Source organism: Calonectris borealis, chromosome 2 (genome assembly GCF_964195595.1).
Source record: "Calonectris borealis chromosome 2, bCalBor7.hap1.2, whole genome shotgun sequence".
NCBI classification, from domain to species: Eukaryota; Metazoa; Chordata; class Aves; order Procellariiformes; family Procellariidae; genus Calonectris; species Calonectris borealis.
Window position 1 is genome coordinate 23523660 of NC_134313.1, and position 27585 is coordinate 23551244.

The 27585-nt window shown below is 40.8% G+C and overlaps 1 protein-coding gene across 1 annotated transcript; it reads right to left on the reverse strand.

The window, feature by feature from the left end:
- Nucleotides 1-580: 580 nt before the first annotated feature.
- On the reverse strand, nucleotides 581-26346 carry BAALC (BAALC binder of MAP3K1 and KLF4). Its single transcript, XM_075144579.1, has 3 exons — nucleotides 26181-26346; nucleotides 7561-7718; nucleotides 581-4741 (listed from the first exon to the last, which is right to left on the reverse strand). The coding sequence occupies exons 1-3, from the start codon at nucleotides 26344-26346 to the stop codon at nucleotides 4637-4639; spliced, it is 429 nt and encodes a 142-aa protein (XP_075000680.1). The 3' UTR covers nucleotides 581-4636.
- Between the last annotated feature and the right edge of the window lie 1239 nt (nucleotides 26347-27585).

Sequence of the window (27585 nt, forward strand, 5' to 3'; positions counted from 1 at the left end):
GGCGGGTCACCTGGTCATAGAAGGAGATCAGGTTGGTCAAGCAGGACCTGCCTTCCATGAACCCGTGCTGGCTGGGCCTGATCCCCTGGTTGTCCCAGACATGGCTCGTGAGCGCCCTCAAAACCAACCGCTCCGTAATCTTTGCCAGCACCGAGGTCAGGCTGACCAGCCTGTAGTTCCCCGGATCCTCCTTCCGGCCCTTCTTGTAGATGGGCGTCACATCTTACTAGAGAAAATGTCTTGGATTCCCAATGTCTTCCACTTTAGCCATGACAGCAACCACAAATTCTCCTATTTATAATTACAGAGCTACAATTCCTCTCATTTTGACCTCATAAGCCCTCTTTGGCAAATACAACAATTTCTTATGGGGAATACATGTATTTTAGCTTCTTTGATGTGACCACACAGTCCATGAGCCACAGCCTGAGGACATCAGATACAGAAATATTCTCATTCCATGAAGAGAGGAGGTGGGAACCATTCATTATACCTTCGCAGTCTTTGGTCTTAGCTCTTAAAGATAAATCAACCACAAACACAGGAATGTAAAATGCATGGAGTAATAAACAGAGACTTTAAAAATTTTCTTTATTTTAATTTTCAAGTTCAAGGTCAATCTTCAATAATTTGCAGACAAAATGAGAGTACAAAAACGCTCCCGTTACGTCGTTTGAATTTAGATAGATTATTCATTACTTCCAAATAAAACAAAGCCTGCTTTTTCAAACACCATTTCTGTGCACAAATTATATAGCTCATTCTTTTCAAAAGGCATGTAAAACAGATTTCAGTTCAAACATTAAAACATTTTACACTTGGGTGTCAGAATTAAAAACACAAGTAAAAGGTTCCCAAAAAACCATGCCTGAACTGCAGGACAGAAGTACACACTAAAGACATTGCAATGTACACACACAGAGACATGCACATATGAATATATATGTATATGAACATACTAGGAAGATCAAAAATATCTGTTTTCTGTTTTGTATGCGATCTCAGTCATTTAGCTAACAAGAATGCATGTTCAACCCAGTACTCATAAATTGCTTACATGATAATTACACTTTCCTATTTTTTCAGTACAAGATCACTTCTGTCACACAGTAAAATTGCGTGTCTTCCAGTCAATGTCCTACAGTAATGGTGAAATGATGAAATATGTTAAGGAAGCATAAGGGACAAGATGAAGGAATACTGAAAGATAAAATTGCACTGAGTCTTTGAGAAGATGAATTTGCTTAATGATATCTATTGGGAACTGTAAATTCTCTCTCTTCTTCATCCAATGTCCATTTTCTTTTGAGTGATTCCATTTCTCACATAGTGGAAGAAATTGTATTTTATACGTGTATACATATCAGAGGAAAATCCTATCTATACATTGTATTGGAATTATAAAAACATGACGAAGTTTGCTTGTGTTTAAAACCTGAACTCAGGTAAATCATAAAAACTCACCAGATGTTGGCGAATCATTCCAGCAGAAAGTGTGTTGTTTCACTGTAGCTGTAGAAATCCTCGTGTGCAGCCAAGGGACATTGAACAAATTAAGTGGCATAATATCTTCTGGGGGAAAATTACATTTCAAAAATCCTGTCATATAAGAAGACAGAGATGTCCACAGGTCCTTTATCTAAAAGTCTGTGTCTTCTAACAGGGTTATTTTATTTCCTGTATTTGAGCCGTTTAGAGTTGAAAGATGGTACTCAAAGAACAGACCCTGTAAATAAGACTCTTCACTCCTAGGAAGGCCATCTGGAGTGAAGATGTCCAAATGATTCTTTGAGATTACTTCTTCCACTAAAACTAGCACAGGAATCTATTTTTAGGACTTTAAATTGTCTTAAGCAGTATAGACTAGATTCTGTCACCCTTAATTATACAGCGCGGTGTATTATTTTATAAACAAATTTGTTGTTTCTACTGGTGGTTTTCTCTAGTAGAAAGAAAGTTAAGAAAACATAAATATAACCTTATCTATGTACAGAGGCAGGATCCACATTTCCACAACACACACTTAGTTTTTTTAAGGTCATTGGAAGCTTACACATCAAGAACTAAGAAGCCACCTAAAACATAATGTAATTTCTTTTCAGTTACCACCTAACGAATAAGAACAGTAATGTGTTACATGAGAAGAGTTTATAAAGTTGCTTGTAACTAGACATGGTTTGTACCACAGAAATTGGATCCAGTCTTTGAATGCCCTAAAGTTAAGTTTAAGGATATAGACAGGTTTACGGGACCTTGAAGTAGCTCAAGAAAGTTATCATGAGCAGACAGAGGGGTCATCCAGGGCAGTCAGCCTTCACCACTCCACAGCTGCCACCCTGATGGGGAATGTGGTCAACATAAGCAAGGTCTGTAGTATTGCCCAGATAATTAGGTACCAAGGCCACCTCCTGCTAACCATCCTGTCAAATCTCACGCTCCGAATACGAGACTCAAAAACTGCTTCCCTGCTGACTGCTGACATGCAGCTAGGGCTGTTTCTCATACTGATGCGCTATGCAGCATTGCTTCTGTTGTGTGACCCAAGCCATCAGATGCATCTGGTCAGCTCATCATTACGAAATAATTTCTTAGCTAGTAAATAATCTTACTGCCAGGACTCCTTTGTTCTTGCATCTACTTACCCTAACGTGGTATCCACCTGAGGCAACTATCTGTGGAACACCTTCTTACACAATGAACCTTCCCTTTTGCCTTCCTTCAAAATCCCCTCTACCCTTTCACGCACCATCATCATTAATCACTTTCTGTAGCTTTCCTCTATCATACGGGTTTATACGCACTCTCTCTGCCAGTAAATCCTTTGAAACAGAAGCGGGTTACAAGTCTGGCACAGATCTGAAATGGTTCATCTTCTGCTCTACACAAATAATGCAGAATCCTGAATGCGTGCTTTCAATTAGGTCAGGACACAGCCACCAACAATGGCTATCCATTTCTAAATTAATATTGCTGAGCTGCTACAGCCACTGTTTGTTGTTAGAGTGAGTCAAGTCCCTTCCTTTCCTATGATGTTGCCAGCAAGTTGGCAGAGAGCCACACGTTGGAAGGACATACGCAGACTGCCGTTGTCTTACCCGTACAACACTATTTTCAATTTTTTTTAGTTCTTCTACGTAAATGTGCAGCACAGGATCACTTACCAGATAACACACTGACCTGCAGAAAGCTTAGCACAAGTTCTTTGCCCCTTTTTAGGACATTTAAAAATAAATATTTCTTATACATATGCTATTGTATGCAAAAATCTCGCACTGACTCTGGATTTCAGTTTGCCTTTGTGTCGGAATAATTAATAAACAATTCCCTATTGCATAGACTTGTATTCCAAGGAAAGTATTAAATACTCACACACCTAGCAACAAGTTATTAAAATGATCCTAATATGGAATAAATTAGGATTCAGTCCCACAATTCTATTTATACTTATTTGCCTACGTGCAAAAAGGACTTCTTGCAGTTCATACATGGATTTTCTTCCCAACGCCATCTGTTTGTTATGAACAATTTTTGAATAGTTATTTTAAATGGCCCTCTAAGGATACTCATGTATGTCTCATGGGGGAGGCAAATAAATTTACCTCTTTTATCTTCATAAACATATAAACTCACAGAGAATATATATTATTACTTCTATATGAAGAAGTAATATATTGAATCAATTCCTGGTCTTTACTACACTGAACATTTATATTCTTTTTAGCTGTATATTTATGATAAACATGGAGTAGTATGATACAGGATGCTTACAATGCAATTAAATAAGTTCTGCACAGCAAATCAACTATATCTGATCAAATAACGTCAATTTTTGGAGCTGTCATTGGAATATTGTTTTAAGAATTATGGTTATTTTCATGATTGTTAGTGATCACTTTTTTCCAAGTCAGTCTGGGCCTCAACATAATTGAAGGAGCATGTATGAAATAACAAAGTAGCCAGAACCCTACCTGCCAGCTAAGACTAGGAACTTCAAGTAAGGCTGATCCATATGAAAGCTACTGTTTTAAGACCTAAATTCTGTCAATACAGAAAATAAATTAAAACAAAGTAATTAAAAGATTAATATATAAAAAGGTTACTATATGACTTAACTATATATAACTGATATATATAGTTTAAAAGAGATTTAATGGAAGCAACCTATGTGTCTCTCTCTGAGATCTCTGGGTTTGAGTTTTATGCAAGTGAGCTCTTTAAATTAACTCCATGGGTTTCAATGTACACACTCGAAACCCCTTATGACTGAAAATGCAGATTCATTTGTTCATTTCCTGTTTTAAATTGCGATGAACTCTACCTCTCATCGTCCAGCCTCATCCTAATAGCAATGCAGAACAAGACACACACAAGGAGATAATGTAGGACTTAGTAAAATCCAAATGGCACAAATTTCGGCGTATGTCTGTGCAGTGCCACTGCTTTAGACAAATGATATCTGAACATCCTGCAGAGTCTGCAGCTGGTTTCTACAAGACATGTTTCTGAAGGCACTCAGCAGCAGCTGCCTGCTGTATTCAATGTGAACATCTGGAGATCTTCATTATCTTCAGCGACTGATGACTTTGAAAGTGCAGTGAAGCACTGTTAGGTCCATCCTCGCTTGCTCTTTGCTTCATTAATTGATACAATTTTTTGTTTTCCTTCTGTCGCTTTGTCTGATGCTTTTTGTAACATTAATGGTGACTTCTTTTGTGGACATTTTCCGTGCGTCCCATTTACTCTGTGAAAGTTTTAAACAGTACAGTGAGTTCCACACTGACAGCACAAAGAGTCGTTGACGATTACCTCCTAATTTATGAAAACAGTTCTACTTAATAAACAGAAAGACTCCAGCATTCTTCACACAGTACTGTGATGTGGAGCAACTTTCTCATTCAGCGTGGATGCAAGCTTTTCTAACTGCTATAAAGGCTGTGGATGCCAGTAGGCTTTGGATCAACCCTCTTGGCTATCATTAGCGTATCTGCACACGTGTATTCTAAAAGCGGAGCAAATAAATCTGGTTTCAGTCCAGAAGTGGAAATTAGAGGTTCCTTTTGATGTCACTGGGAGCTGAGTGTGACTAGCCTGAGACAGAATTTTCTCTATTTTATTTTATGTTTCTTAAGTGAAAATACAGTTTCAAAATAACACTAATTTCTGCCTGCATGTAAGACCCAAGTACAATATATACCTTTCAGAGCTTCATCAGATTGTTTCCAAATATTCAAAAAAGTCAGTCTGATGCATGCAAGAGCATCCCTAATTTAAATTTATCCTTCTCCATCGCCTAGTCTGTCTGCTTGTTGCCATAAGCAACGCACTGTACTGCGCAGTAAACTGGATAGGTCTAGCAAAGGACACTCAGAACCGGGCTGATAGAGACACACAGCTGAGTTAGGTGGATTTGATTATTGCATTCCCAGTGTTTCAAGAATACCAGGTAGATTAGGCATCATTTACATGGTAATAATGCCAGGTGCAATAATGTCTGGTAAACTTCCACTGACATGAGTGGAAGGTACGTATTTATCTGAGAGCAAAATCTGGTGGTTTTTTGCCAGTGTGTATTACTGCACATTTCTGTAGCCTGAATACACCTGCTCCTTTGCTATCTACTCCCCCAGTGCCCCCGGTCACACAAGTAGGATGGTTTAGAGCTTGATGCCTGAGAAAACGAGAAGCAAGAGAAGTAAAGCAGGCTGCTGGCAGAACTCAAGTGTCCTGAGAGCACCGGGTGTTGCATCACGTTGTATTCTACAGCATGTGGGGGTAAAAGAAAAACTGTAGTCAATGTGAATATTCAGATGAATAAAATGGGCACATTTTGAGTTGGGGAGAATAGTCACATTCTCTACTCTAGGCATCTAAACTTTAGGTGTACAAATTGGAAACCTACTCATGCTTCCCTAAGCAGTCAGTGGAGAAACAGAGGTTCAGAATGGCAAACCGGAGCTGGAGCCTAAATTAGATACTACACTTTCACTGTAGGAAAATACATTTCTTTTTTGACTATAAGAACTTTAGACAAATTACTTTCCTTTCTTAGACACCTGCATTAGATGCGTAGAATAACGTAAATGCCCTACTTATCATCAGAAATTTTCTTTGCACTGGGTTGCAACAGTAGAGATACGTATTACTGAATGCATCTTAGCTAGAAAAAGGTGGGAGGATACATTTAAAGCCAGAGGGCCCCAGGTCAGGACCCCACACTTCACTGAGTAGTCCCATTACAGTCAACACTCACATTATTAAGATGTTGCGGGAATTTGCCCATACTTCCTACTAAATCTAAATACAGAAGTAATTTTTCAATCACTTACAAAATTAGACAAACAATTTTCTCCAACAATATGTCAGGTATACACTATAACTTTCAAGTGTGGCCAAGTCTATTTGAAATTGGATTAATAATTATGTTAGCTCTGTTCAACCATATCCAACCCGACCAATTCATTTTTCTCTGTGGGCTAGTGGCTATGACAGGCATTTATGTTTCTCGTTTACAGCAAACCCATGGCTCTAGATGTCATATTGCTGCAGAATGTGTCCCTATACATCTGGAGCTGCAATATCTCATGGAAAGATACAGCAGGATCCATGTCACCGGCGAATATTTCTGTACTACAGCACTACAGAAGATAATACAATGAACGTATAAAATAAACACACGTGTACCAATGCGTTGTTTGTTAGCAAATGCAAGGTGAAGTTCAATCCAAATTCCCTTTTTCATTTGCTCAGTCTCTCTGGCTTTACATTTGCCTCTCCCAAGGACGTGATTCCCAAGAGGGGACAGCTTCTTAAGGAGTGGGTGTCACAGTTCCACCACACACCGTGCTGAGAGGTCTGCCCATCGGAGAAACCGAGGAAGCAGTACACCAACTGTGAGGTTGGGATTACTTTCATCTGCGGCAGCTCAGCAGCTGCTACACAAACAGGGCAGTGGGTGGAAACCTGTGAGAGACAGGCAGGTAGGCAGCCTGAACAGGAGAAGTTTGGGTTTTGGTCTAGCCCCAAAGCCTTGAGTGTTCGTACATTATTGTTACACTGGATGATCATTCTGCAAAGTCTACAGTATGTGAGGGGGGAAGAGGGGACGATCTGACCCAAAGCCTACTGAAGTTATTGAAAAGACTCCCATTGACTTTTTCAGGCTTCACATCCAGCCTTGAATGAAACAGAGTTTGTGCAGTGCACATAATTTAAGAAAAGCAGCAATTAAGGAAAAACACATTCCCTTTCAGATAATTGATTTAAACAGCTTGCACAATACTTGCCACAGCTGGACTGAGCTGAAAAAAAAAAAGTCTAGAGTTTTTTTGCTGTAACAAGTGTGTGTGTTACTCTGCTGAATAAAATATCAATTTTGTGGCCATTCAGACATGAGGCACTGTCAGAGGTGCTAGGCTCAGTCGTGCTGTGGCTGTGGTGCAGCCATTTTCTCTTATCCCAAGGCATTAAATACAGTTTGACTGCAGCGAGGAAGATGATTGTCACAAAAATAAGTTTCACCTGGTTGAAGCTGAGCGTCAGGGAACATAATTATACTCTTACCTCTGCTGCTCTGAAGCCGTTCTGTCTCTGCATCGTAGCTCCCGCACCACGGACCACGGGGTTTGCACACTGAGGACCACCGTTGTTCCTCTTCTCAGTGTTCAGCGTTCCAGCTGTAGTTACACCTGTCTGAGCTGATTTTCCATCCTCCAGAACACCTAGTAGGGCCACATGAAATTGGGCAATTAATACTGAGGAGCAGTTTATAACTGCAGCTCTGGCTTCCCTCTGTTTCTCCACTTTTTTGTGATAGCGCAAGTCATGGAAGGTGCTGTACGGTACTACAGTGAGAGCAATCTATCTCCTTTTGTCACCTTTATCCTCACACTTCCCATTATTTGGCCTTTCTCCTATAGTCCACTGCTCTTTGAAACACTGGTTCAGGAACCGTGGAAAACCGGTTAATGAGTTCAGCATATCAGTAGCCTTTTGGTCACCTGCAGATCTCCACTGGCTTCTCCACACACACAGCGGCTTGCATGACCAAGGGTTTAACTAAGGACCCAAAGGGGCTCCCCTTAAATCTGTCACAGTTCTGGTAAATGAAGGGGTTAGATGCAAGCATGACAGATGAGACTGATATGGATGGAGAGGTTGCTCTATTTATGGCCTTCAACATTTTTTTTAATCAGAAGTTGAGGAAAGAAATTCAGGAAAAATATATTTCATACTGTTTTGACTATCAGGAATCAAATAAATGATTAATTTGCTTTCTGCTCTAGCTGTGTGGATAAGGCATGCATTGTACAGTATGATATTGGCCAGCCTAAAAGAATTTTCTCATCTTACTGCATTAACAAAAATCAGTTGTCATTTATGGTGAGTGCAGAGCACTAAACATCTGGTTGCAACGCTGGGTCTCAAATCCAAATACAAAGAGCAAGTGGGATGCATGACTGTAGCTCTCAATTTTATTTTTGGCAAAGCTTATTTATAACAAGTTTATTTTCAAATAGAAAAAAACCCCAGACTACTAACTGGCAATGCAGGTATCAAAACTGGAGGAAGAAGCAAGGAATCACAGATATTAAGGGAAAAATAAATATGAGGAGAACCAATGACAATTCATTGCTACTTGAAGTGTGCATTGTGTCATCAAAACCTTCTGCCATAAATCAGGTGGGAATTCAACCACAGTGTTAAGAGTACTAAAAAGGAAGCAAAGTCCTGAATTCTTTCCCAGAAATCTGTAAGAAAAGCTGCTTTATCAGTAGAAAGCAACATCAGTAGCAGCTTGCAAAGGCAATGAGTGAAATCAATAAAGCTTCAACCAAATATTCCAAGTCTTGATACTGAAAATATCTAAAGCTGTGTAAGACTTAAGTCTAAATACAAACTAGTCACTGCATTTCCCTGAGCAGTCAGAAGATGGTGTTAGAGTTTTCCTGAGACAGTTTAACTTGTGGTGGTGGTCACTAAGAATAGTGCTAAAACATCTACTTTTTGGTGGAAAAAAACTTGAGTTGGAACTTGAAAATGTTATATTATAGTTTATTTAAAAAAACTAAAAAATACTTTAGTCTTTGGAAGCTGCCTTTTTTGCTAGATATAAAAACTAATGTTGTTCTCCCATTTAAATCTACACGCAACTTCCCATAAGACAAGAGTAAAGTCACCTCTCCTGCATCTCCTGAAAGTCCATATCTACTTGTGTTTTAGGTCTTATCTCTTCCTACCACTCCACAATGGAAGATGAGAAGCAGAAAAATGACTCGGTGCAGAACAGTAAGTGGCACAGGCTGGTATGTTGGACAAAATCAATTGTTAGGAACGGAGATGGAGAGGCAATTAGCCGTGTGTGAGTCAGGAGTCACGCCGTAGTCTACTGTTTCACCTTGCAGTGGAGCTGTGAGAACAAGCTTGAGCACAGCTTTGAACAGGCAAAATGCTCTAGGCATTACATACTAATTCCATTAACTGAATCTTGGATGTTTCAAACATATACAAATTATGAGTTTTTCCTTCTGTGGAGTCATGCTACTAATTTGCTTTCCACCATGTGTCCCTTTGGCCATCTGGCCTCTAAGTTGTCTGGAGAAGTAGCTGTCAGCTGAAAAGCCACTTTATTCAAGGGCAATTGTTCATGTATCAGATTATGTTGCATCTTTTGGTCTCTCAAAGAACAATTTTTCTTACATCAATCCATTTCTGGAGGATGATGGAAAATCTCAGTCCTGAAAATGGTATGTTTGGTTCACTTTTTGTCTTCTGTTAGTTTGCAGCCCGAGCATCCTTGTTGCATCCTGCAGTGCAGGGATGAGTCATTTTTTGCAATACTTGTCAAAAATGAACCAGGTATCAGCATCGGAGCCTTCCACTATCACTCCCACTATATTTTTATATGGGTGACCTAGTGGTCACCAATACTAGGGTATCCTAGCAGTGCAAAAAGCTTTTTTATTTTATTCTGAAATATGTTTGCTATTTTGAAGTTAAGAAACTTTTAGATTTCTTTTTCATTGGCAAACAGGTGATTTACAGAGTGGGCAACAGTTTAAAGGCTTCAATGATTTGCTCTTCATGTATGAGCGCTGAGCAGAAATTACAGTGAGAATGCCTGAGCGGTGGAAGTAAGAGCACAAGATTTGTTGGCAATTCATAAAGTGACACCTATTTTATAGACCAGATATATAACACAGAATGCTGATTGCAAAATAGAAATGATGTTAAAGAAATGATTAGGAACACGTTTGTTTTTTAAATAGCAAATATTTTTGCATTGCTGTTTGGGGTTTGCCACAGTACACAAAAATGGAAAAGTTAACTTTCTTCTGTACAACGTAGAATTTGCAAGCTAGCAGGGTGGTAATGCTCAGAGTCTTGCCTCAGTGTCGTTTAAACCAAGCTAACTTTCGAGACATTTAAATCATCCTCACAGCATGGGTTTGGTAAATAACCTCCTCGGTCTTTTGCTGTAGAGCTTCAGTAGAAATTTAAACAAACGGGTTCAGTAATGTTGTTTTCATTTCATGTTCTCTGCCAGGACAAACCCTGCCAAAAGTCTGTGGGCCTCCTGAGGCGAGGGAAAAAAAAGATCCCATCACAATGCTCTGTCAAATCCATGTATTTTATTTTTAAATGAATTGGCAAGCCCAGAATATTCTTATGGCTCCATTCCCAAAACCTGAGTTTCTGGGTGATCACCAGACCCCCACCAATGTGATGGTGACCTTTCCCTCAGGAATGGTAGTCAAGGTTTGGGGGACAGCCAGGCTGTTCCCATTATGCGGAGGAATGGATGACAAGAGGCAGGTATTTCATTGCATGTAATCAGTTTTATTTAAAAAAAACATACACGAGTTCTCTCTCAATGGATGCGGAGAGAATACCCAAGCAGCAGCCCCCTTGCTCACAAACCCAAGCCCATCGTTCCAGCAGGAAATGTGCTTAAAAGAATTTGCTCTCCCATGGCAATGCTTACTGTCGTCTTCCTTTTCACTGGCTTGCTAGGCTGCACAGGCGAGCTAACTCTTGCATTTCTTACCAGTCCAATAGAAAGCCTTTAGGCTGCAGTTTGACAAACACTTTTTTCAGCAGCACCGGGGAAAAAAAGGGTTATTTTAAACTGAAATCAATCCCTAGACTTTATTCATCACCCAATGACGCAAGCAGTCGGACTGGCGCAACTTGGGAGGCAGCACAGGCATCGAAACAAGCAGCAGGAAGCAGCTTAGGTTGGTGCGCTGTCCAATAAAACAGAACAAAACCAAACCCCACTCATCCAGCTACACTCGTTCTTCTCATTGAGTTGCCCTGCTGAGCAAGCTAAATCCTCTGGAGGTATATTCACATTGCTTCCAACTACCCCTGCGTCAGGGGACATACATTTGTTTCACCCATTTAGCTTGGATTCACCAAGGATTCCCGTTGTGTTCCAGGAAAAACAGTGTCCCAAAGACTTCGAAAGAAGTTGCTGGCCCAGAGTAAGACGTGATGTGACTGACTGATTACAAATAACGTATACAAAGAAACTTTATTTCTAAAATCTCTTTCACTAAGAAATCTGATGATTTAGACTGAACTATGGCAGTTCAAATGATCTTTCGTTTTGTGTGTTTTCACATTCAAAATTTGAATAGATCTTGAAAAACCAAATTTGCCCAAGTTTTTTTCCACTAAAATGCTGGCATTAAATTACTGCCTTTTGTTCAAAATTCCCCCCAAAAAAAAGTTTTGGAAAATTTGGATATGGACAAAAATCAACTGTAGTTATTGAATTTTACAAACCAAAACTAAAAATCAGTCCCTAGGATATCTGGGTATGTTTTAGCTATTCCACAATCTAAAAGAGGGGTGTTTAAGAACAGTTTTACAATTATAGCAATATGTAATGAACTGAAAGCTACGTAAAATCAGAGGTATCTCAATACAAGTATGAAGACCAGCAAGACAGAACAAATCTGTCTGAAATATGTATTTTATGTGAAGAACAACAGGCGTATTAAAGGTAATATAAATTCCTAGAAGCGGACAAAGAGAATAGAACATGACAATTGTCACTACTAACACAAAAATAAAGGCACTGGTATTTTTAAGTAGTTCATATAAACAGTATAAATAAAATTAGCTCTCCAAGAACTGCTGCTACTCATAATTAATAGTTTATCCTAATGTTGAATATTCAGACTGCCAGTAGGACACCAAGTTTTTCCAGTCTTTCTGGGATAACCTCCTACTCTCTCTGCTGTAAATGTAATCAAAAATTCAGTACATCCAAGCAAACATCAAAATTAGTTTTTAGAAGGCTCCGAACACTTCAATGCTTCTGTTAGCCTAATTCTCTAAAATCGTCTTTATTAATTAACCATAGTTATTATCATCACAATTCTTTGTGTTTCAGACTATTAAGTAGTGTATTAATCACAGGTAGGACCATTTTGTAAAGAACAGATGTTTTCTTCATAACAGAATTGTAGGCAGCAAACAGTACTGTTCAAAGGCATCTTTCAGTTCCTAAATGACACTTGAAAATTCGATGCACATTCACCAATGCATTCAGAGAAATCCATCCATGATGCCCTTTTTTCTCTGCTGCTGTAACATACTTATGCCCTAACTTCTCTCTCTCAACATCTCCCTCTCTGCCTCACTTATCTTCCTGGCAGACTGCGCCTCACTTCTCTAAGAGCAAGAGTCACGAAGTCCCATCTCCCACCATGTTCTACGAGACCTCTTAATATGTGCTAGCATGTGTTCTTTTGTCTACAGTCCTAGTAATTTTTAAATTTTGAATGAGTTTTCAGGAATTCCCAGACAGCAGCATCCCAGAACTGTGAAAAGTGAAAATAAGATATAACGTACAGATAGGATTCATTTATATATGTGCTGGTTTGGGCTGGAATAGAGTTCATTTTCTTCATAGTAGCCTATATGGGGCTATATGTTTTGGATTTGTGCTGGAAACAGTGTTGATAACACAGGGATGTTTTCGTTACTGCTGAGCAGTGCTGACACAGAGTCAAGGCCTTTTCTGCTTCTCACTCCCAGCGAGCAGGCTGGGGGTGCACAAGAAGTTGGGAGGGGACACAGCCGGGACAGCTGACCCCAACGGACCAAAGGGATATTCCATACCATATGACATCGTGCTCAGCATATAAAGCTGGGGGAAGAAGAAGGAAGGGGGGATGTTCGGAGTGATGGCGTTTGTTTTCCCAAGTAACCGCTACGCGTGATGGAGCCCTGCTTTCCTGGCGATGGCTGAACACCTGCCTGCCGATGGGAAGGAGTGAATGAATTCCTTGTTCTGCTTTGCTTGCGTGCGTGGCTTTTGCTTTACCTATTAAACTGTCTTTATCTCAGCCCACGAGTTTTCTCACTTTTACTCTTCCAATTCTCTCCCCCATCCCACCGGGGGGGAGTGAGCGAGCAGCTGTGTGGGGCTTAGATGCCGGCTGGGGTTAAACCACAACAACATATCACCAGAAAATTAATTACATAATACTAAGGCCATCCCTGCAACATTTCTTTTGTGTAAGCACTAGATACTTGAAAGCAATTTATTAATAATACTAAAGTATATAAGTTCTTAATACCTCAGGCATTTTGGTTTTTAGGAGATATATACTTAAAATTGTACTTGAAAAAGTTGCTCACAGATTTGCAAGCTTATGCCCGTTCAAAATAAAGCATGCTTAACTCATACTTTATAGCTCTTTAGAACCATTTAAATGGAGCAGTCCAAGAAAGAATTTAAAAGAATCATTTTAGTAAATAGGATGTTCATCACAGAGAAGTCAAAGAAAATGTAAAACACGGAATGGAAATTTTAGACATTAGACCTGTATTTCTGTTTTCTTCTATTATAATGACAACACTAGTGATAATAAAACCAAGGATAAACACTGCATAAATGCTGCTGTAGTTCTTCATACAGTCTGGTTACACCTAAGAATTCAAATGATCCTTTAGGAGAGTATCTCAAAAACATGAGAGGAAATTTTCACTCTTAAGGTTTAACTCTTTCTAATCAGATTTTAGTATGGAAATAAAGATGATGTGAAGAGTGGGAAAACGACAAAATTAATTCAGACTATGAAAGTAAAACTGGAGTAAAAAGCAAAATAGTGTCATGGATCAACAGCTGGCACACAGAGAGAGGGAAAAAAGAGAATTAGGGGGGTCAATTTTGTGCATGACTAAAGATAAAGGTATGACTTCCTCAAGGCTTTTTGCTAGACCTTATCTATGTATTAGAAAGCTAATATATATTTTCTAATGATCAAGAATGGGAGAAGGAACCAGACAGCAACATTTAGGGGTTGCCCTTAATTATCAGGACTACAGGAAACTTCTCAAACCACAGGTGCCATGAAGGTAGCTCTGCCTGGATCTCTTTGCATAGACCTTGTCAAAAGAGCAATATCTTAGTAAGATCCAAGATGAACTGAAAATGTCTGTGACTAATAGAAAGCAGCAGTGCTGCAATAGCTAATGCTGGCAAGAAATTTGGAAGGGGTAGGAAGCCTTGTAGTACGGAGGTGAAGTTAATCTTAGCCAAAAGGAATGGACCTTTGCGGAGAAAATTATTCTACATGTGCTTGCCACAATATTCTCCAAACTGATTTTAAAACAGTAGGTAGTGGCCAAAATTGGACATGAATTCTGACCCAAATACGCTATAGATCTGCCTCAGTGCTATGGACCCTATGCTGTCACATGCTCTGCTATTGAATAACAAGAACGAATTTGTTTAAAGTGGTTAGTTGTTGATTAGTATGCTAAATTTATATCTTTGGAATTGACTACAAACAAACAAATAAGGTTCAATTTTGTGGTTCAGCAACACCCTTTTTTATTTATCGTGGCTGTTATCTCATGAATAATGCATAAGATGCTGTTTCATAAAATGCCTGCATAATAAGATACTGCACTGTAAAAATGGACTCTAAGAAAACTGCATGTTATCACAACATGCAGTTGCTTCCAGAGGAAATATCTATTTGTTACCATCACTGAGTTTCTTGCTTTTAATGCTACACAGTGACAATAAGTACCGAGAGCACTGAAATACCTGTTTTCTAGACCTGTTTTCCTGATTTGAAACTATTAATGTTTGAGAAAACTATACATCTGCTGGCCTCAGTGCTGGTATGTACTTCCACTGAATAAATAGAACATAGAATGGAGTGGAGTTGTGACAAAAGTCAAGTTTAAGTCATTTCCTCCAAAGCAGTAGCCTCGGGGATGAGGCCAGATGCTCAGGAAATCTGCAATAGCTTTTTTCCCTGACAAGAAAGAATTTAGAAATGTTCAGACATAGCAGAGAGTGGGTTTGTAAGGCAGGATGAAGGATTGAGAAGATCTGCCGAGGGAGTACTTGCTGCAGCAGGAAAATGTCACCAGAAACAATGTTTTGTATTTATTGAATCAGCAAATACAATAATGCAATAAATTTACTGCCCAGACATTCGGAGAATCCAGAATGATCTATCTGAACTCTAATGCAATACGAATTTTAAACAGTGAAGCAAAACAAACCAAAACAAACATATTTGCATCTTCGACACATTCTCTATCAGCCATCGAAATTCTGTGGAGTCTCTCTTTAGAGGTGCCACAGAAACGCTTCCCCCATGGGCTGCGGAAAAGCGGGGGAAGGAGACCTGTTCTCCTTACATGAAGCCCCCCGTGCACGGCAGGTCCCTCTGAAGCGGACTTGAACCAGGCAGGGCCGAGCCATGCCCCGGCGTGCAGCTTGCGCAGACGGGCGCGGGGAGCCGCGTGCCTTCCTCCCTACTTCCATGGGATGCTTATTTGAACTCAGCTCGCCTGAAAGCACAAACAGCCTCTTTGTTCTCCGTTTAGAAGGTATCTGCTTTACTTTCCGCGCTAAGGGAAGTAGGTGATAAATAAGAGGAAATTCTATATTTATGCAATACAACAAGGCTCACATAATAGCTAATACAGAAGGCAAATCAGACTTTTAGATCCTGTTCTGGTCATGCTTTTGTCATGTTCAGGAGCCTTATGGGATTATGTTCTTCTGTAAGATTATGGTATTAAATGTCTCATTCAGTACTAAAAGAACTGGCTCACGATGAATATATTTAATGCTTTTAAATGACTTTTCGTGCATTGGAGTCCTGGCAAAACTGGGATACCCAGCACTACATCTTGCGACAGTTTTGGCTGGCAGGTTTGCTTATTTTCCTATTTCCTGCCTGAGATTCTTATAGATTTCTGTATTACAAAACTTCTCTTAACATGGCTGTTTCGAAATGAGACAAGAGGCTCCTCTTTCTCAGATAAAAGGAATTTTGAAAAGATTTTAAAACTGGAATTTAACATGCACGTGCATAAATAAGCATATGATAAATAGCTCTGAAGGTCTGATCAGATTTATTACTATAATATAAAGATTTCTGCTAGAGTATTCAAGGATTGTAGCTGACAAGTAGAATACAAAAAAGGCAGCATTAAAGCTGCAAACCTTGATATTCCTTACATGGCCTAATTTCCCAGGTACAGGCAGATGCTAAATCTTGGCATATTGGTATATTTTGATTTCAAATTATGATACAGAATCATGGTACAACTATCTTGTAAACAAACGTAACAATTTTGCAACCACATCTGTGAAATGAAAGGTGAATATAAAATTTATATTTATTCCATATAGAAGAAGCACACCACAACACTCTTTAACAATGTGTGATCATGTCAAAGCTCAAGACAAAGGCTACTATATGGAAAATAGACTCCAGAAGCAGAATAAGGGGCAATTGGGCTGACCCTGAAGGGAAGACAGGAAATACAAACTTGAAAGAATTGTAATCAGGGTGCCAGGGGGGAGGACTTAATGGCAGAAAGGCAACAGAGTTCAATGGGTGAAGATACAAATTTTAATAACTGCACCAGGAAAGAACAGAAATTTCACTAAATTGTGGAATAAGAATCAGCAACATTTTGGAAAAGCCTTCAAATACACAGAGAAGTCAAAGACATTGAAGGCTGAGTACATATTATACCTGGGAAGATCATGAGATGGGATGGATTAAGCAACTTACCAGTGCCACGTGATGTGCCAGAAACAGATTACTCATTCCTCCAAAGTGAAAAACTAACATACAAATAGCAAACCTCTGAAGTGCTTTTCATAATACTGCATTTTAGAAGGATAGGCAGTGCAGGGATCTGCTTCTCCATATGCAAAGATATGGGCTATGTTTCAGTACCGCCCATGAAAAATTCACCTTAAAATTGATAAACTCCATGCACAATACCTTACATCACAGGTGGCCAAACTAAGTCAATAGAATAGAATAGAGTAGAATAGAATAGAACAGAACAGAACAGAACAGAATGGAATAGACTATTTCAGTTGGATGAACCTACAACAATCATCTAGTCCAACTGCCTGACCACTTCAGGGCTGACCAAAAGTTAAAGCATGTTGTAAGGGCATTGACTGGCTTGGGGCATCGACCACCTCTCTAGAAAGCCTGTTCCAGTGTTTGACCACCCTCTCAGTAAAGCAATGCTTCCTAATGTCCAGTCTAAACCTCCCCTGGCGCAGCTTTGAACCATTCCCACGTGTCCTGTCACTGGATACCAGGGAGAAGAGATCAGCACCTCCCTCTCCACTTCCCCTCCTCAGGAAGCTGTAGAGAACAATGAGGTCGCCCCTCAGCCTCCTTCTCTCCAAACTAGACAAACCCAGAGTCCTCAGCCGCTCCTCATAGGACATTCCTTCCAGTCAAGTCAGCCTGTTTCCCAAAGGTGCTCGCTTTTGGCTCAGTTCCTGTCTGAACCTTTCCTTAAGATACAAAGAAAGAAGTTCCCGTTACAGAAAAGCACTGTGCGAGATGGCAAACAGGCAGCAGACTGATGTCCCTCTCTCAACCACCCTGACCACAACTGTACCCACCCTCTTTTAAGACAGGTTCTGAACAGTGGCTTAGATTTGCAGATGTTCGCATGGTCTTTCCTTCTCCTTAGGGATGCAGTAATGAAACATCACTCGTTATGTTTTAGACTAGTTTCCAACACAGAAATGGAAAGTGTTATTATCATGCGCATTACCTCCCTAATCACACGTGGAATTTTAAGATGAGTAGATAGCATCCTTTCGATTAATCGTACTGAGGAGCAGCAAAAATATTTAGGCAGACTAAACAGAAATCCTTATGAAAGCACCTGTATGTACATAAAACTTGAGCTGAAATGACTCTTCAGTTTTGTTCACCAAGGTTCAGCAGCTGGAAATTGATGCTAAAGGTTCCAGGTAAGACATTAGACATGCTGAGTGATTAGCTACTGGCCTAATTTACAAAGGCTTAGGCAAAATATCAGCCACTGGAAAGCTGTAAATTAAGTCTGAATATCCCAAAAGTACACTCCTTTTGGGAATAAATTTAGGAAACACCAGTGGGCTGTATGGCCAAGTGACATTTCCAGCCTAACAGTCTATAAATATATGAAAGGATACTGATGACTTCATTGGCTCACTGTGATCATAAAATGCTTTGGCTTAAGATATCTGCGTGCATGTGAAAAAGTTATCACTCGCATTTAGTGTTCAATCTAAAACGAGGGCCGTAGCTGTGTTAAAACCTAATGACATCTGCTGTTAACAATCTCCCACATGACATTTGTTTCATCTTTTCCACAGTCAGTGCTAAACACTCAGAAAGCAGTTGGGCACCAGCTTTATGCAAGTGGCAGAAATTAATACTTTTAGCACTGCAAGTGCTTAAAACAATTCTGATGGCCCACCTGGGAAATACTAGCAGTTTACACAAGTGACAACTGCAACGTGAAGACAATATGAATGTACAGAGACAGAAACATGATCGTATGCATTGCTAGGAAACTGGTAAAAAAAAATCAAAATATTTCAGTCAATCAATAGAGGAACTGGCTGATTATTTTGCTCTTCAGCAGCTAGCATCCACCTGAACAGGCTAGCCTGAATCCATGATCTTCCAGGAGGAATGAGAGGCTCAACGTTACTTCTTTTTCATCAGATGCTTAAAATTTAAGGCTCAGTCGAGCAAGCAGCAATGCAGAAACAATCTGGAGGCGCTCGGTAGATTCAGGAAAACCTTAAAATGGAAAATCCTGCCTCGCAACCTACAGCTGCCCATGCTAATCAGTAAAATGTCGCTCCCCCATCTACCTGTTTGTTTTACTTTTAACCTCCATTTTTCCTAAACAGAAGACAAAAGGCAGTGTGACAATCTAGGGAAGTAATTATGCATGTACTCATCAGATAATTAAATTGGGATAGGAACGCATTATTTATTTGCATACAATACAGGACCAAGCCACTTTTTTCATGCAAGGCCACTGCCAAGAAATGCATGCAATCACATAGCTTTCGAAATATTATCTGCATAATCTAGAAAAGAGTGCTGCTTTATGCGACTCAAACAAAAAGCCTTACAATAAACTCATGGCTTCGATCATTCGGTTTCTGAGTCTTAACTATTACTACATTTCAATTTAATATAAAACCCAACTTTGAATCTCAGAATTTTTTTTAACTGCAATCAATTTCTTTCATTTTTAAACTGCAGGAATACCTGAGAAAAAGGGGGACTAGCAATATCAATTCTGTTTCTATTAAGAAATATATTTCTATGCCTGACTACTGGTACTGAAAAAACAGATTTCTGTCACTTAAATGCTGGATTACTGCAATATGTGCTCAATGTGGAAATTTTGGAAATTTTAATCAATGGGCAATAAGATAAACTGCACTCTAAACTGTGTCTCCTGTATGAAATACATTATACCTCTACTTTGAGATTGGCAGGAGTCTTCACTTAAAGCTAATTCCATTTTTAAGTGTTAGTTTTGAACTATACCTTCCTAAACTGGAAAATACAGGATTAGAACTGGCCAGAAAGTGTAAATTAATTCCTGAGGAAAAGAAAAAATAATTTTTAAATGTCCTGAATCAGGATATAAAGGGGAAAAAAAAAAAGGAGAGCTTTTTCCACAAGAAGAAGGATTTCGCAGAGCAATTTCCTTCTGAGCATCCTGCAGGCAGGACCTGTCATTGACAAAAAACAGTGCTCAGGTTTCCTGCTCAAACCCTTTCTCCCCCTCTCACCATCCCTCCTCCCCACCGCAGAGGCAGAGGGCAACAGCTCTTCCCGTAGTTAATGACAGCCCTTTGGCTTTCAGTAACTAAGAAAATTGTTCTCATGAAAGATTTCAATGCTGCAAGAAGGATTTTTTTTCTGCTGGAAAATTATCCAGAGAGAAGGTTCCAAATCGTCTCTCCTGCAAAACATCTCTATTGATGCTCAACAACCTTCCTGCTTTCTGGTACTGTGACAGTTAAGAACGCCTTTCATGTAATTCAAGTGTTCATACACATTGTATTTTTAATGAATTTATTTTATCCGTGGGTGAATAACTATTCTGGGGTAAGCTGTGGGTGATCAACCCTAGTAGGTCTGCTTGAGACGGCAGGAGGGATTTAGCAAGAATGTTGGCCATTAGCTAAAAGGGAATTAATCAGAGAGTAAGAGACCTTGTGGAAAAGTTATCATAGTATATTTAAAAATATTTTAAATTGGTTTTTTACAGCTTTTGCAGTGCTTTGAGAGAATTCTAGAGGCAGAAAGTGCAACGAAGAGGCTGCCGAGGAAGGAGCAGGCAGCTGGAGATGCCTGCGCAGCCCCTGCCCTCCCTCCTGCCAAGTTGCAGAGGGATGACACAAAACTAGGTGCCATTTGGAAAGAAACCCTTTGAAGAATAGCCCTACCAAATCAGGCTTTTAAGAGAGTGATTTTCAGAGGGCTTTGAACCCAATCTTCTTCTTGTGCAGATGGACGCGCCTACACAAACCCACTCTGCAGAGGCACTTTACATATATAAGAAGTCTGTTACCCATCCATATAAATGTTAACACACAAAAAGTTGGTGTACAAAGTTGAGCAGGCACATGAGAAGGCTGCTTTCTGAAAGCTAGGTGGTAAAAATTAGATCCAAAAACTTTCTCTCCCTACTCTATGAAACATCCCACATGCTATTTTAAATTGTCTTCCCCTTTTTGTGTGATTTAGAAAGATTTTCTCAGTACCGTCCTCCGTACAGAGGCTGGTGACAACTGAAATGGCAGAGGTCATATAATTAAAATCCAGAAACAATATTAAAATGGGATCCTTTACCAAATACCATATCATTATATCCAAGGTCTGGACTAAGGTGGAATAGGGAATTACTGTAATATGTCTACAGTCCAGGAAAAGGCTGTATTCATTCACTTTTACTGTAAAACTGTAATAAGGTTATCTCCTAAAAGGATCACTTGTCAGAATCACTGCTATAATTGTTTCTTAAACATACCAGATTTTGAACCAACCCTTTAATAAAAGAACAGTAGTAAATGGGCATAAGAGCACAAGGAGATACTGATATATCCATATTACGCACTAGCAAAAGTGATCCCTCTCTGGCTCTTAACCTAAAATAGGTTTTTTATTAGATACTTCTCTGCAGTCCAATTTACAAGAAACCATCTGCTGCACAAAATAAGGTCTTCATTTACAACCTGATGCTTGCTTATGCGTTTCTGTTAAGCTTTTAACTTCAGGTATACCTGGTAAATGAAGGAGCAGATGACTGCAGCTGTGGTCCAAGCCAGCACCAGTCCCTGTTGTTATGGCAACTGGTGTTCACACAGCCCTGCTCTTTGGCTGCAGCTGCTTCCAGCCTCGCCTGCTGTGAAGGATGGAAAAGCAATTTCCAAGAACTTCAACCCCGGATTCTGCATACGGAGTCTCAACCAGAGGCTAACTGCAAAGACGAACCTGGTCTATAAAACTTCCCAGAGTTGTCAGCGATCACAAAATAGCAGAGTAGCAGCATAAGCGGGTCATTTAAGCCTCAATTATTCATAAATGCACAACTATATTAAAGGCAACTATGCAAGATAAACTGTTAGCCAGCCAGATTGCTAGATACCGTTAAAATTTCTCCTGAATTCCTCTGACTTTATTTATTTATTTTACTAAGGACTCGATTCTACTCCCATTTCATAGCTATTTTGCAAATGTCTTCACTAGGGAATGAACCGATCCTAAATTGCAGATTTCATTCCTGGCAGGCCACTGACTGTGGGTACGTTTGCTGATGCCACGAGCAAGTTTTTCTCCCAAGTGCACCTGGTGAGTCTGTGGGAAAACTGGATAATGTTTTTCTTTAATACGCTTCAGGAGAAAAGACTTTACTATAGAAATAGGGCCAAGTACAAAGAATAAAAAGCAATTGTTTTTAAAGCCTTAGCCGATACTGTGAGTCAGGTAATGACAAAAAATATTAGTTGAGGCACTGAACAAATGAGTCCTGAGGCAATCAATACGCAGCTTTTCAGTTCTGATGCAAGATAATTATTTTTTACTTGGTTGCTACGTCATTTAAAAATTAATTATTTTTATTTGCATATCAGTAACAATCATCTCCAGCCAAGACCAGGGTCTTACTGTGCTGGTCGCTGTTGGAAAACAGTAAGGATAGATCCTGTCCTACGGAGTTTGCAACCCGTGAGCTAAATCATGATTGTAAGCTCTCTCTGACCACAAGCCAACATGCTACTTTATCCACTCTGAGGCCCTTTCAAGTATAATAAAGAAAAAATAACTGAATACAGCAGCTAACTTAATCACTGAAAAATGGAAAGAAATAGAAATAAGATGACTTAAAGCCTGCTTTAGACAAAAATATTAATTTTTGTTATAGTTGCTACTGGACGGGTTTATAAAGCACTTTTACAGTACTGGTTTCTGGTAGGAAATTGTGCATCTTAAGCTACTAGCCTACACATATCCACATATCAGCAAGTTATCCCAATGTAACACAGCAGAATATGCAAATGTATTCCAAAATACTCGACAGTTTTTGTGCAGGTTTTTGTTAATTCAACCTTTTCCCTGCGGTTTGCTTGTAACCCGTGGTGACTGTCCTGGGGGCTCGCCTGCTCCCGCAGATTCTTACTTCCCCAGAAAGTCATTACTTGTGCTAACACTTCCACTTAGCTGAATCAGATCCTCTAAAGAGAAGGTAATTTGTGCAGAGGGTTGCACGGATCAAGGAACAGTTACTAAGCAGAAATGTAGTCTATTGTTTTCCCCAGCTATAGCCTATGCAATAGCTGAATCCTGTGAAAAGTTCTCTGATTACATAGCGATGGATGTTCTTAAGAGAAATTGCTCTGTTGTATGGGCTCACTGTGAGTCTTTCCTTTTTTCCTCCCTCCTGGAAGCCACTTGCCCTATGAACGTACACTTGTCTTCTAGAAGATGTCTTTCAATTTCACCGCCTGCAGTGCTTCACGAAGTTATTGGTTACATTTCTACCCTTCTTCAGCCGTATCAATTTACCCTGTTCATCACTGCCATCAGCAGTGTACTGCAACAAGTTGCTACCACCTATATTAGTGGCTGTTAGTGACTTGCCATGAACCTAAGAAAAGTCATCTGTCTTATTTTAGTTATATTATAACTGATATTGTCCTATATGTCTTCCTGTAAAAAATAGGGAGATTGCAATACACTTTATTAAAATGGATGTAAAAAATCAAGTAGGGAAGTGAACAAATATTCTCAGAAAGGACCGGTTGGAATAGGAAGAAAGGAAAGGGAAAACTAAAAAACCTCATTACTTCCTTTTTAATTTAATAATATTTTAGCTTTCAAAATGCTTTAGTAAAGATACAAACATTTGGCTACACAAATACATATAGTTCCAATGAGAGCAGACACAGAAAGCTAAATATGCTAGCTGACAAAAAGAGAATGATATAATGAAATTTTGGGGTGGGATGAGATTGCTAAGATTAATGTACAGTAGTTACTAACCCTTTCCTGGTTAGTAATTGATAGACATGCTGATCCTGTATACCATACATTCTTTCATCCCTGAGTGATTTACCCCTCTCTCTATTTTGATGTCCAGTGTCTGGTGTTGGTTTTTGCACTTAATTGAAACACGTTGACAATCACTGCCACTTTTTACTACTTTTGGCTTTTTCCTGAAATCTTTCCTTGATCCTGCCTCCACTTCTCTCTCTTCAGAGAATTTCACCAATTTATTCCAAGCGAAAAATGACAAAGAACAACTTCATCCTCTTCTCCCCAGCCACCTTTGGCTGGTCCCCCCTTCCCCAGCGGCCTCCTCCCCTTCTATGTCCCAGTTACAGAAGCTTCCTACCTCCACTTACGCCAATGTCACATCCCATCTCCTCATCTCCCCCGTCCTGCTCTTATCCCCTCCCTTACTCTTCCCTTTTGTGTCTCACTCTTAGGTAGTTTTTGAGTTCTCACAATAAAGGCATGTTTTCCTCTTCACGTCTTAAACCCATACTTGACCTCATTTGCCCCTCCAATTGCTGCTTCCTCTCCCTTTCATCTGTAAATTCACTGAACATGCTGTTTCTAGTCCCTGGAGTACCTCTCCTTATTCCTTTCCTTTCCTACCTCAAGCCTTACCCTACAACAGCTCTCAGCGAAGTACTTTATGACTTTCAAGGCACTAATTGGGACCAGTGTGCGTTCCTCAGGTTCCTGAAGCTGCTGCCACCACGGCTGTGTAGTCCTTCCTTTGCTCCTGTTATCTGTCCTCTCCTCATTCCCTTCCTCTCTAATCTCTTCTGCAAGGTTTTCTTGTAAAGAATTTCTCTTACCCTAATCAGTCTCTATTGGACTTGAGTGTTGTCCTCTTCTCCTTATCTCTGGTATTCTCATCTGTAAACACAAATTCAGTTATCGCATGTTTCTATGAAGAAAACTTACTGATCTACCTCTTTATAACCTCCTATTCAATATCAGATCTCAAACTATCTGGCTTCTGTATATGATGTTTAGGCACAAACTCAAATTAAATAAGGCTAAGATAATGCTAAGGATGGGTACTGAGGGAACACGTGCTGTGTCTTCATTGCTGGAGACAGGACTGTTACCTGTCATTCAAGCTTACCAGCCAGTATCATCTTGAACCTCTTTAAATTCCTTATATAATCTTTTTTAATACAGCATTTCATATACCAACTCACCTTCAAATTCTCATAATTTCACGTGTGATTACTACAGTCTTTCTTCAGCCTTCAAGAGTACAACATAAATCCTTTATGACTTCTCCCTCCCTGTTGCATTTCAGTCAGCGCAGAGTCATCATCTCCCTATTCCAGTTGGCCTGTGATGCCCACCTTTGTGAATTTTTACTCCTGCACTTTCATGATTTCTTCCTTGTGCTTCATAGCTCACTGTAAAAGTCTATAAAGCTGCTTCTTTTCCTCTGAAGCTCCCTATAGGCATTTACTGCTTTATATGCAAATTATAATCTATCTGGAGCAGCAACCATTTTCATGTTGTGTTTGTAACAACATCTCACATGATGAATTTCTGGACCTAGACTGAGATTTCTAGACACCGCTGCAATACCTAATAATTCCGAAAACATTTTAAACCCACATCAGATCAGAGCTCCTCATTCCCTTTCCCACCTCTGCCGCTACTGTAATACCTCAGGTGCTCAGCTAAGCATGTACTACACTGACAGGAACTAGGAAATTCAAACTTGTAGGTCCGCTCCTGGGCAGCCCACACCACCTGATCAGTTTTCTTTTTTGCATATTCTCCTAATTTGAGGTAGTGTAGAAGGTAGCTGGCATATCACTACCTCTTCCTTCTTTTAAACCTAAATGACTTGTTTTGCTAAAAAGGGATATTCCGCAACAAGAGCCTCAAAGACCAAGTCCTCTTCCTTTCTGGTGATGTTATGACACCGTTGATGGCATTTACATGCTCTCTCTCATAGCCAAGCACCACCGTGAGAAGGCCTGCAGGTACTGAACCAGCTCATTTAAAGGAAAGCCCGGAGCACGGATGGCCAGTCTGGGCGCGCTGGCCGGGCGCGGGGGGCCGGCAGGGAACGACAGGTGCTCTGAGCGCACCGTGGTGCCGTGGCGAACCCACGGTATTTTTAAGCGCAGACTTTGGCATCTACATTTCTGGGTGGGGGTAGAAAAAGATGGTCTCCGAAAAGCAGGGAAAGCAGATAGCTAGGAGGATATACATACCTATATACACTATCTGTATGTGTATATATATGTACATCACGGTTCTTCCCCTTCCGGCCGGCGGTGCCCACCCGCGGCGGGCCCCACTCACCTGGGCGCGGGGCGCCCTGCTCTCGGCCGCCGGCTTCGGCGCTGCCGCCCTCCTGCGGCGGGCTCTCGGAGTCGGTGTTGGTCAGCCAGGTGGACTCGGTCTCCCGCGTCCAGCTCTCGTAGTAGCGGGGCTCGATAGCGTCGGCCCTGCTGCCCCCGCAGCCCATGGCGGCTCCCCGCTCACTGCCGCCGCCGCCGCCCGGGCAGCATCGCGCCGCCGGGCACGGCTCCCCCTCCGCCCGCGCTCACGCCCTCCGCCCCATCCCCGCTCGCCCGGCTCTCCCCGGCTCCGCTCGCCCTTCTCCCCCTCCTCCCCGGCTTTATGATCTCCACTAGCTCCCCCCCCCGGGCTGTCCCCTCCCCTTCTCCTGCCGTTACCCCTTCCCTCCGCTCCCGCTTTTCCCTGCTCTCCCGTCCCACTGCCTCCCAGCCCGTCCCCCATGTCTCCCCACCCTCAGCCCCCGGGAGCCGGCGGCGGAGCCCCGAGGAGGGGGGCATCGCTGCCTTGGCTGCGGCGCTGGCTCTGCCCGGCAGAGCCCCTCGGCTCCCCGCGGGCGGCAGGCGGGGACGGCCGGGAGCAGGCACACGCCTCGGGCTGGCAGGCTTTGCCTCTCCCCTAGGTTAGGGATTTACACATTTATACATACAGGCTGGCAACATTGCTAACAGGCATACAACAGGCAGCTAACCTTGCGTAGCAGTCCTCCTGGCCTGGTTTTGCACCCCATTTATGTACCCTGATTGGGTCTTGCGCCCCATTTCATAAAGGCATCTGCCCCTTCCTTGATTCAGCCGGGAGAGCCTTGCTTCCACCTTTGGCATTAGCTGATTTGCTGCTGTATAATTGGGAACTGAAGATGCCATACTGAGTGCTCAACTCCAGAGAAACTTCCGCTCTTTCCTCTTGGATACACACTTTGTGAAGCAACTGAGAACATCAGATTCCTGCAAAACAGACTGTAATTTATGCTATTGTGGGTAATCTAAATGACAGACACAGAGAGAGATTTGACATTGTTTTGAGTCATATTGATGGTGGTTGTAGTTTGTATTGCAATATCTGCTTCTCAAGGCCCCCGTCAGGGATGGAGCAAGCCCCATGAACACTAGGCACTGTGGGATCATATCATGAGAAGGAGACTTCATCCCAAATAAATGTTTCTCTCCTGTAATCATTTTATAGTAGAGCAGCAGGTATAAGTCTTTCCCCTAAGACAATTTACAGAAATCATGTGCACTGCACTTCATGGCCCTACACAACACGTCTGTTGGCTAAAGAGGATATATCCAGTGAAATCTGGAGAAACTCAGGCTGCTGTGTGTTATTAGAGTTGCAAGCAGAAGCACAAACTCTCTGGAGCTAAAAGCTCTTGTTCCTAAAGGCTGGTAAAAGATCTTTAAGAGGA

Coding starts and splice junctions, on each gene's coding strand:
- BAALC (XM_075144579.1), bottom strand. CDS start 26,346: ATGGGCTGCGGGGGCAGCAGGGCCGACGCTATCGAGCCCCGCTACTAC. Junction 7,719..26,180: donor GCAGGGCGCCCCGCGCCCAG/GTGAGTGGGGCC, acceptor TGGCCCTACTAG/GTGTTCTGGAGGATGGAAAA. Junction 4,742..7,560: donor ACGGCTTCAGAGCAGCAGAG/GTAAGAGTATAA, acceptor AAACTTTCACAG/AGTAAATGGGACGCACGGAA.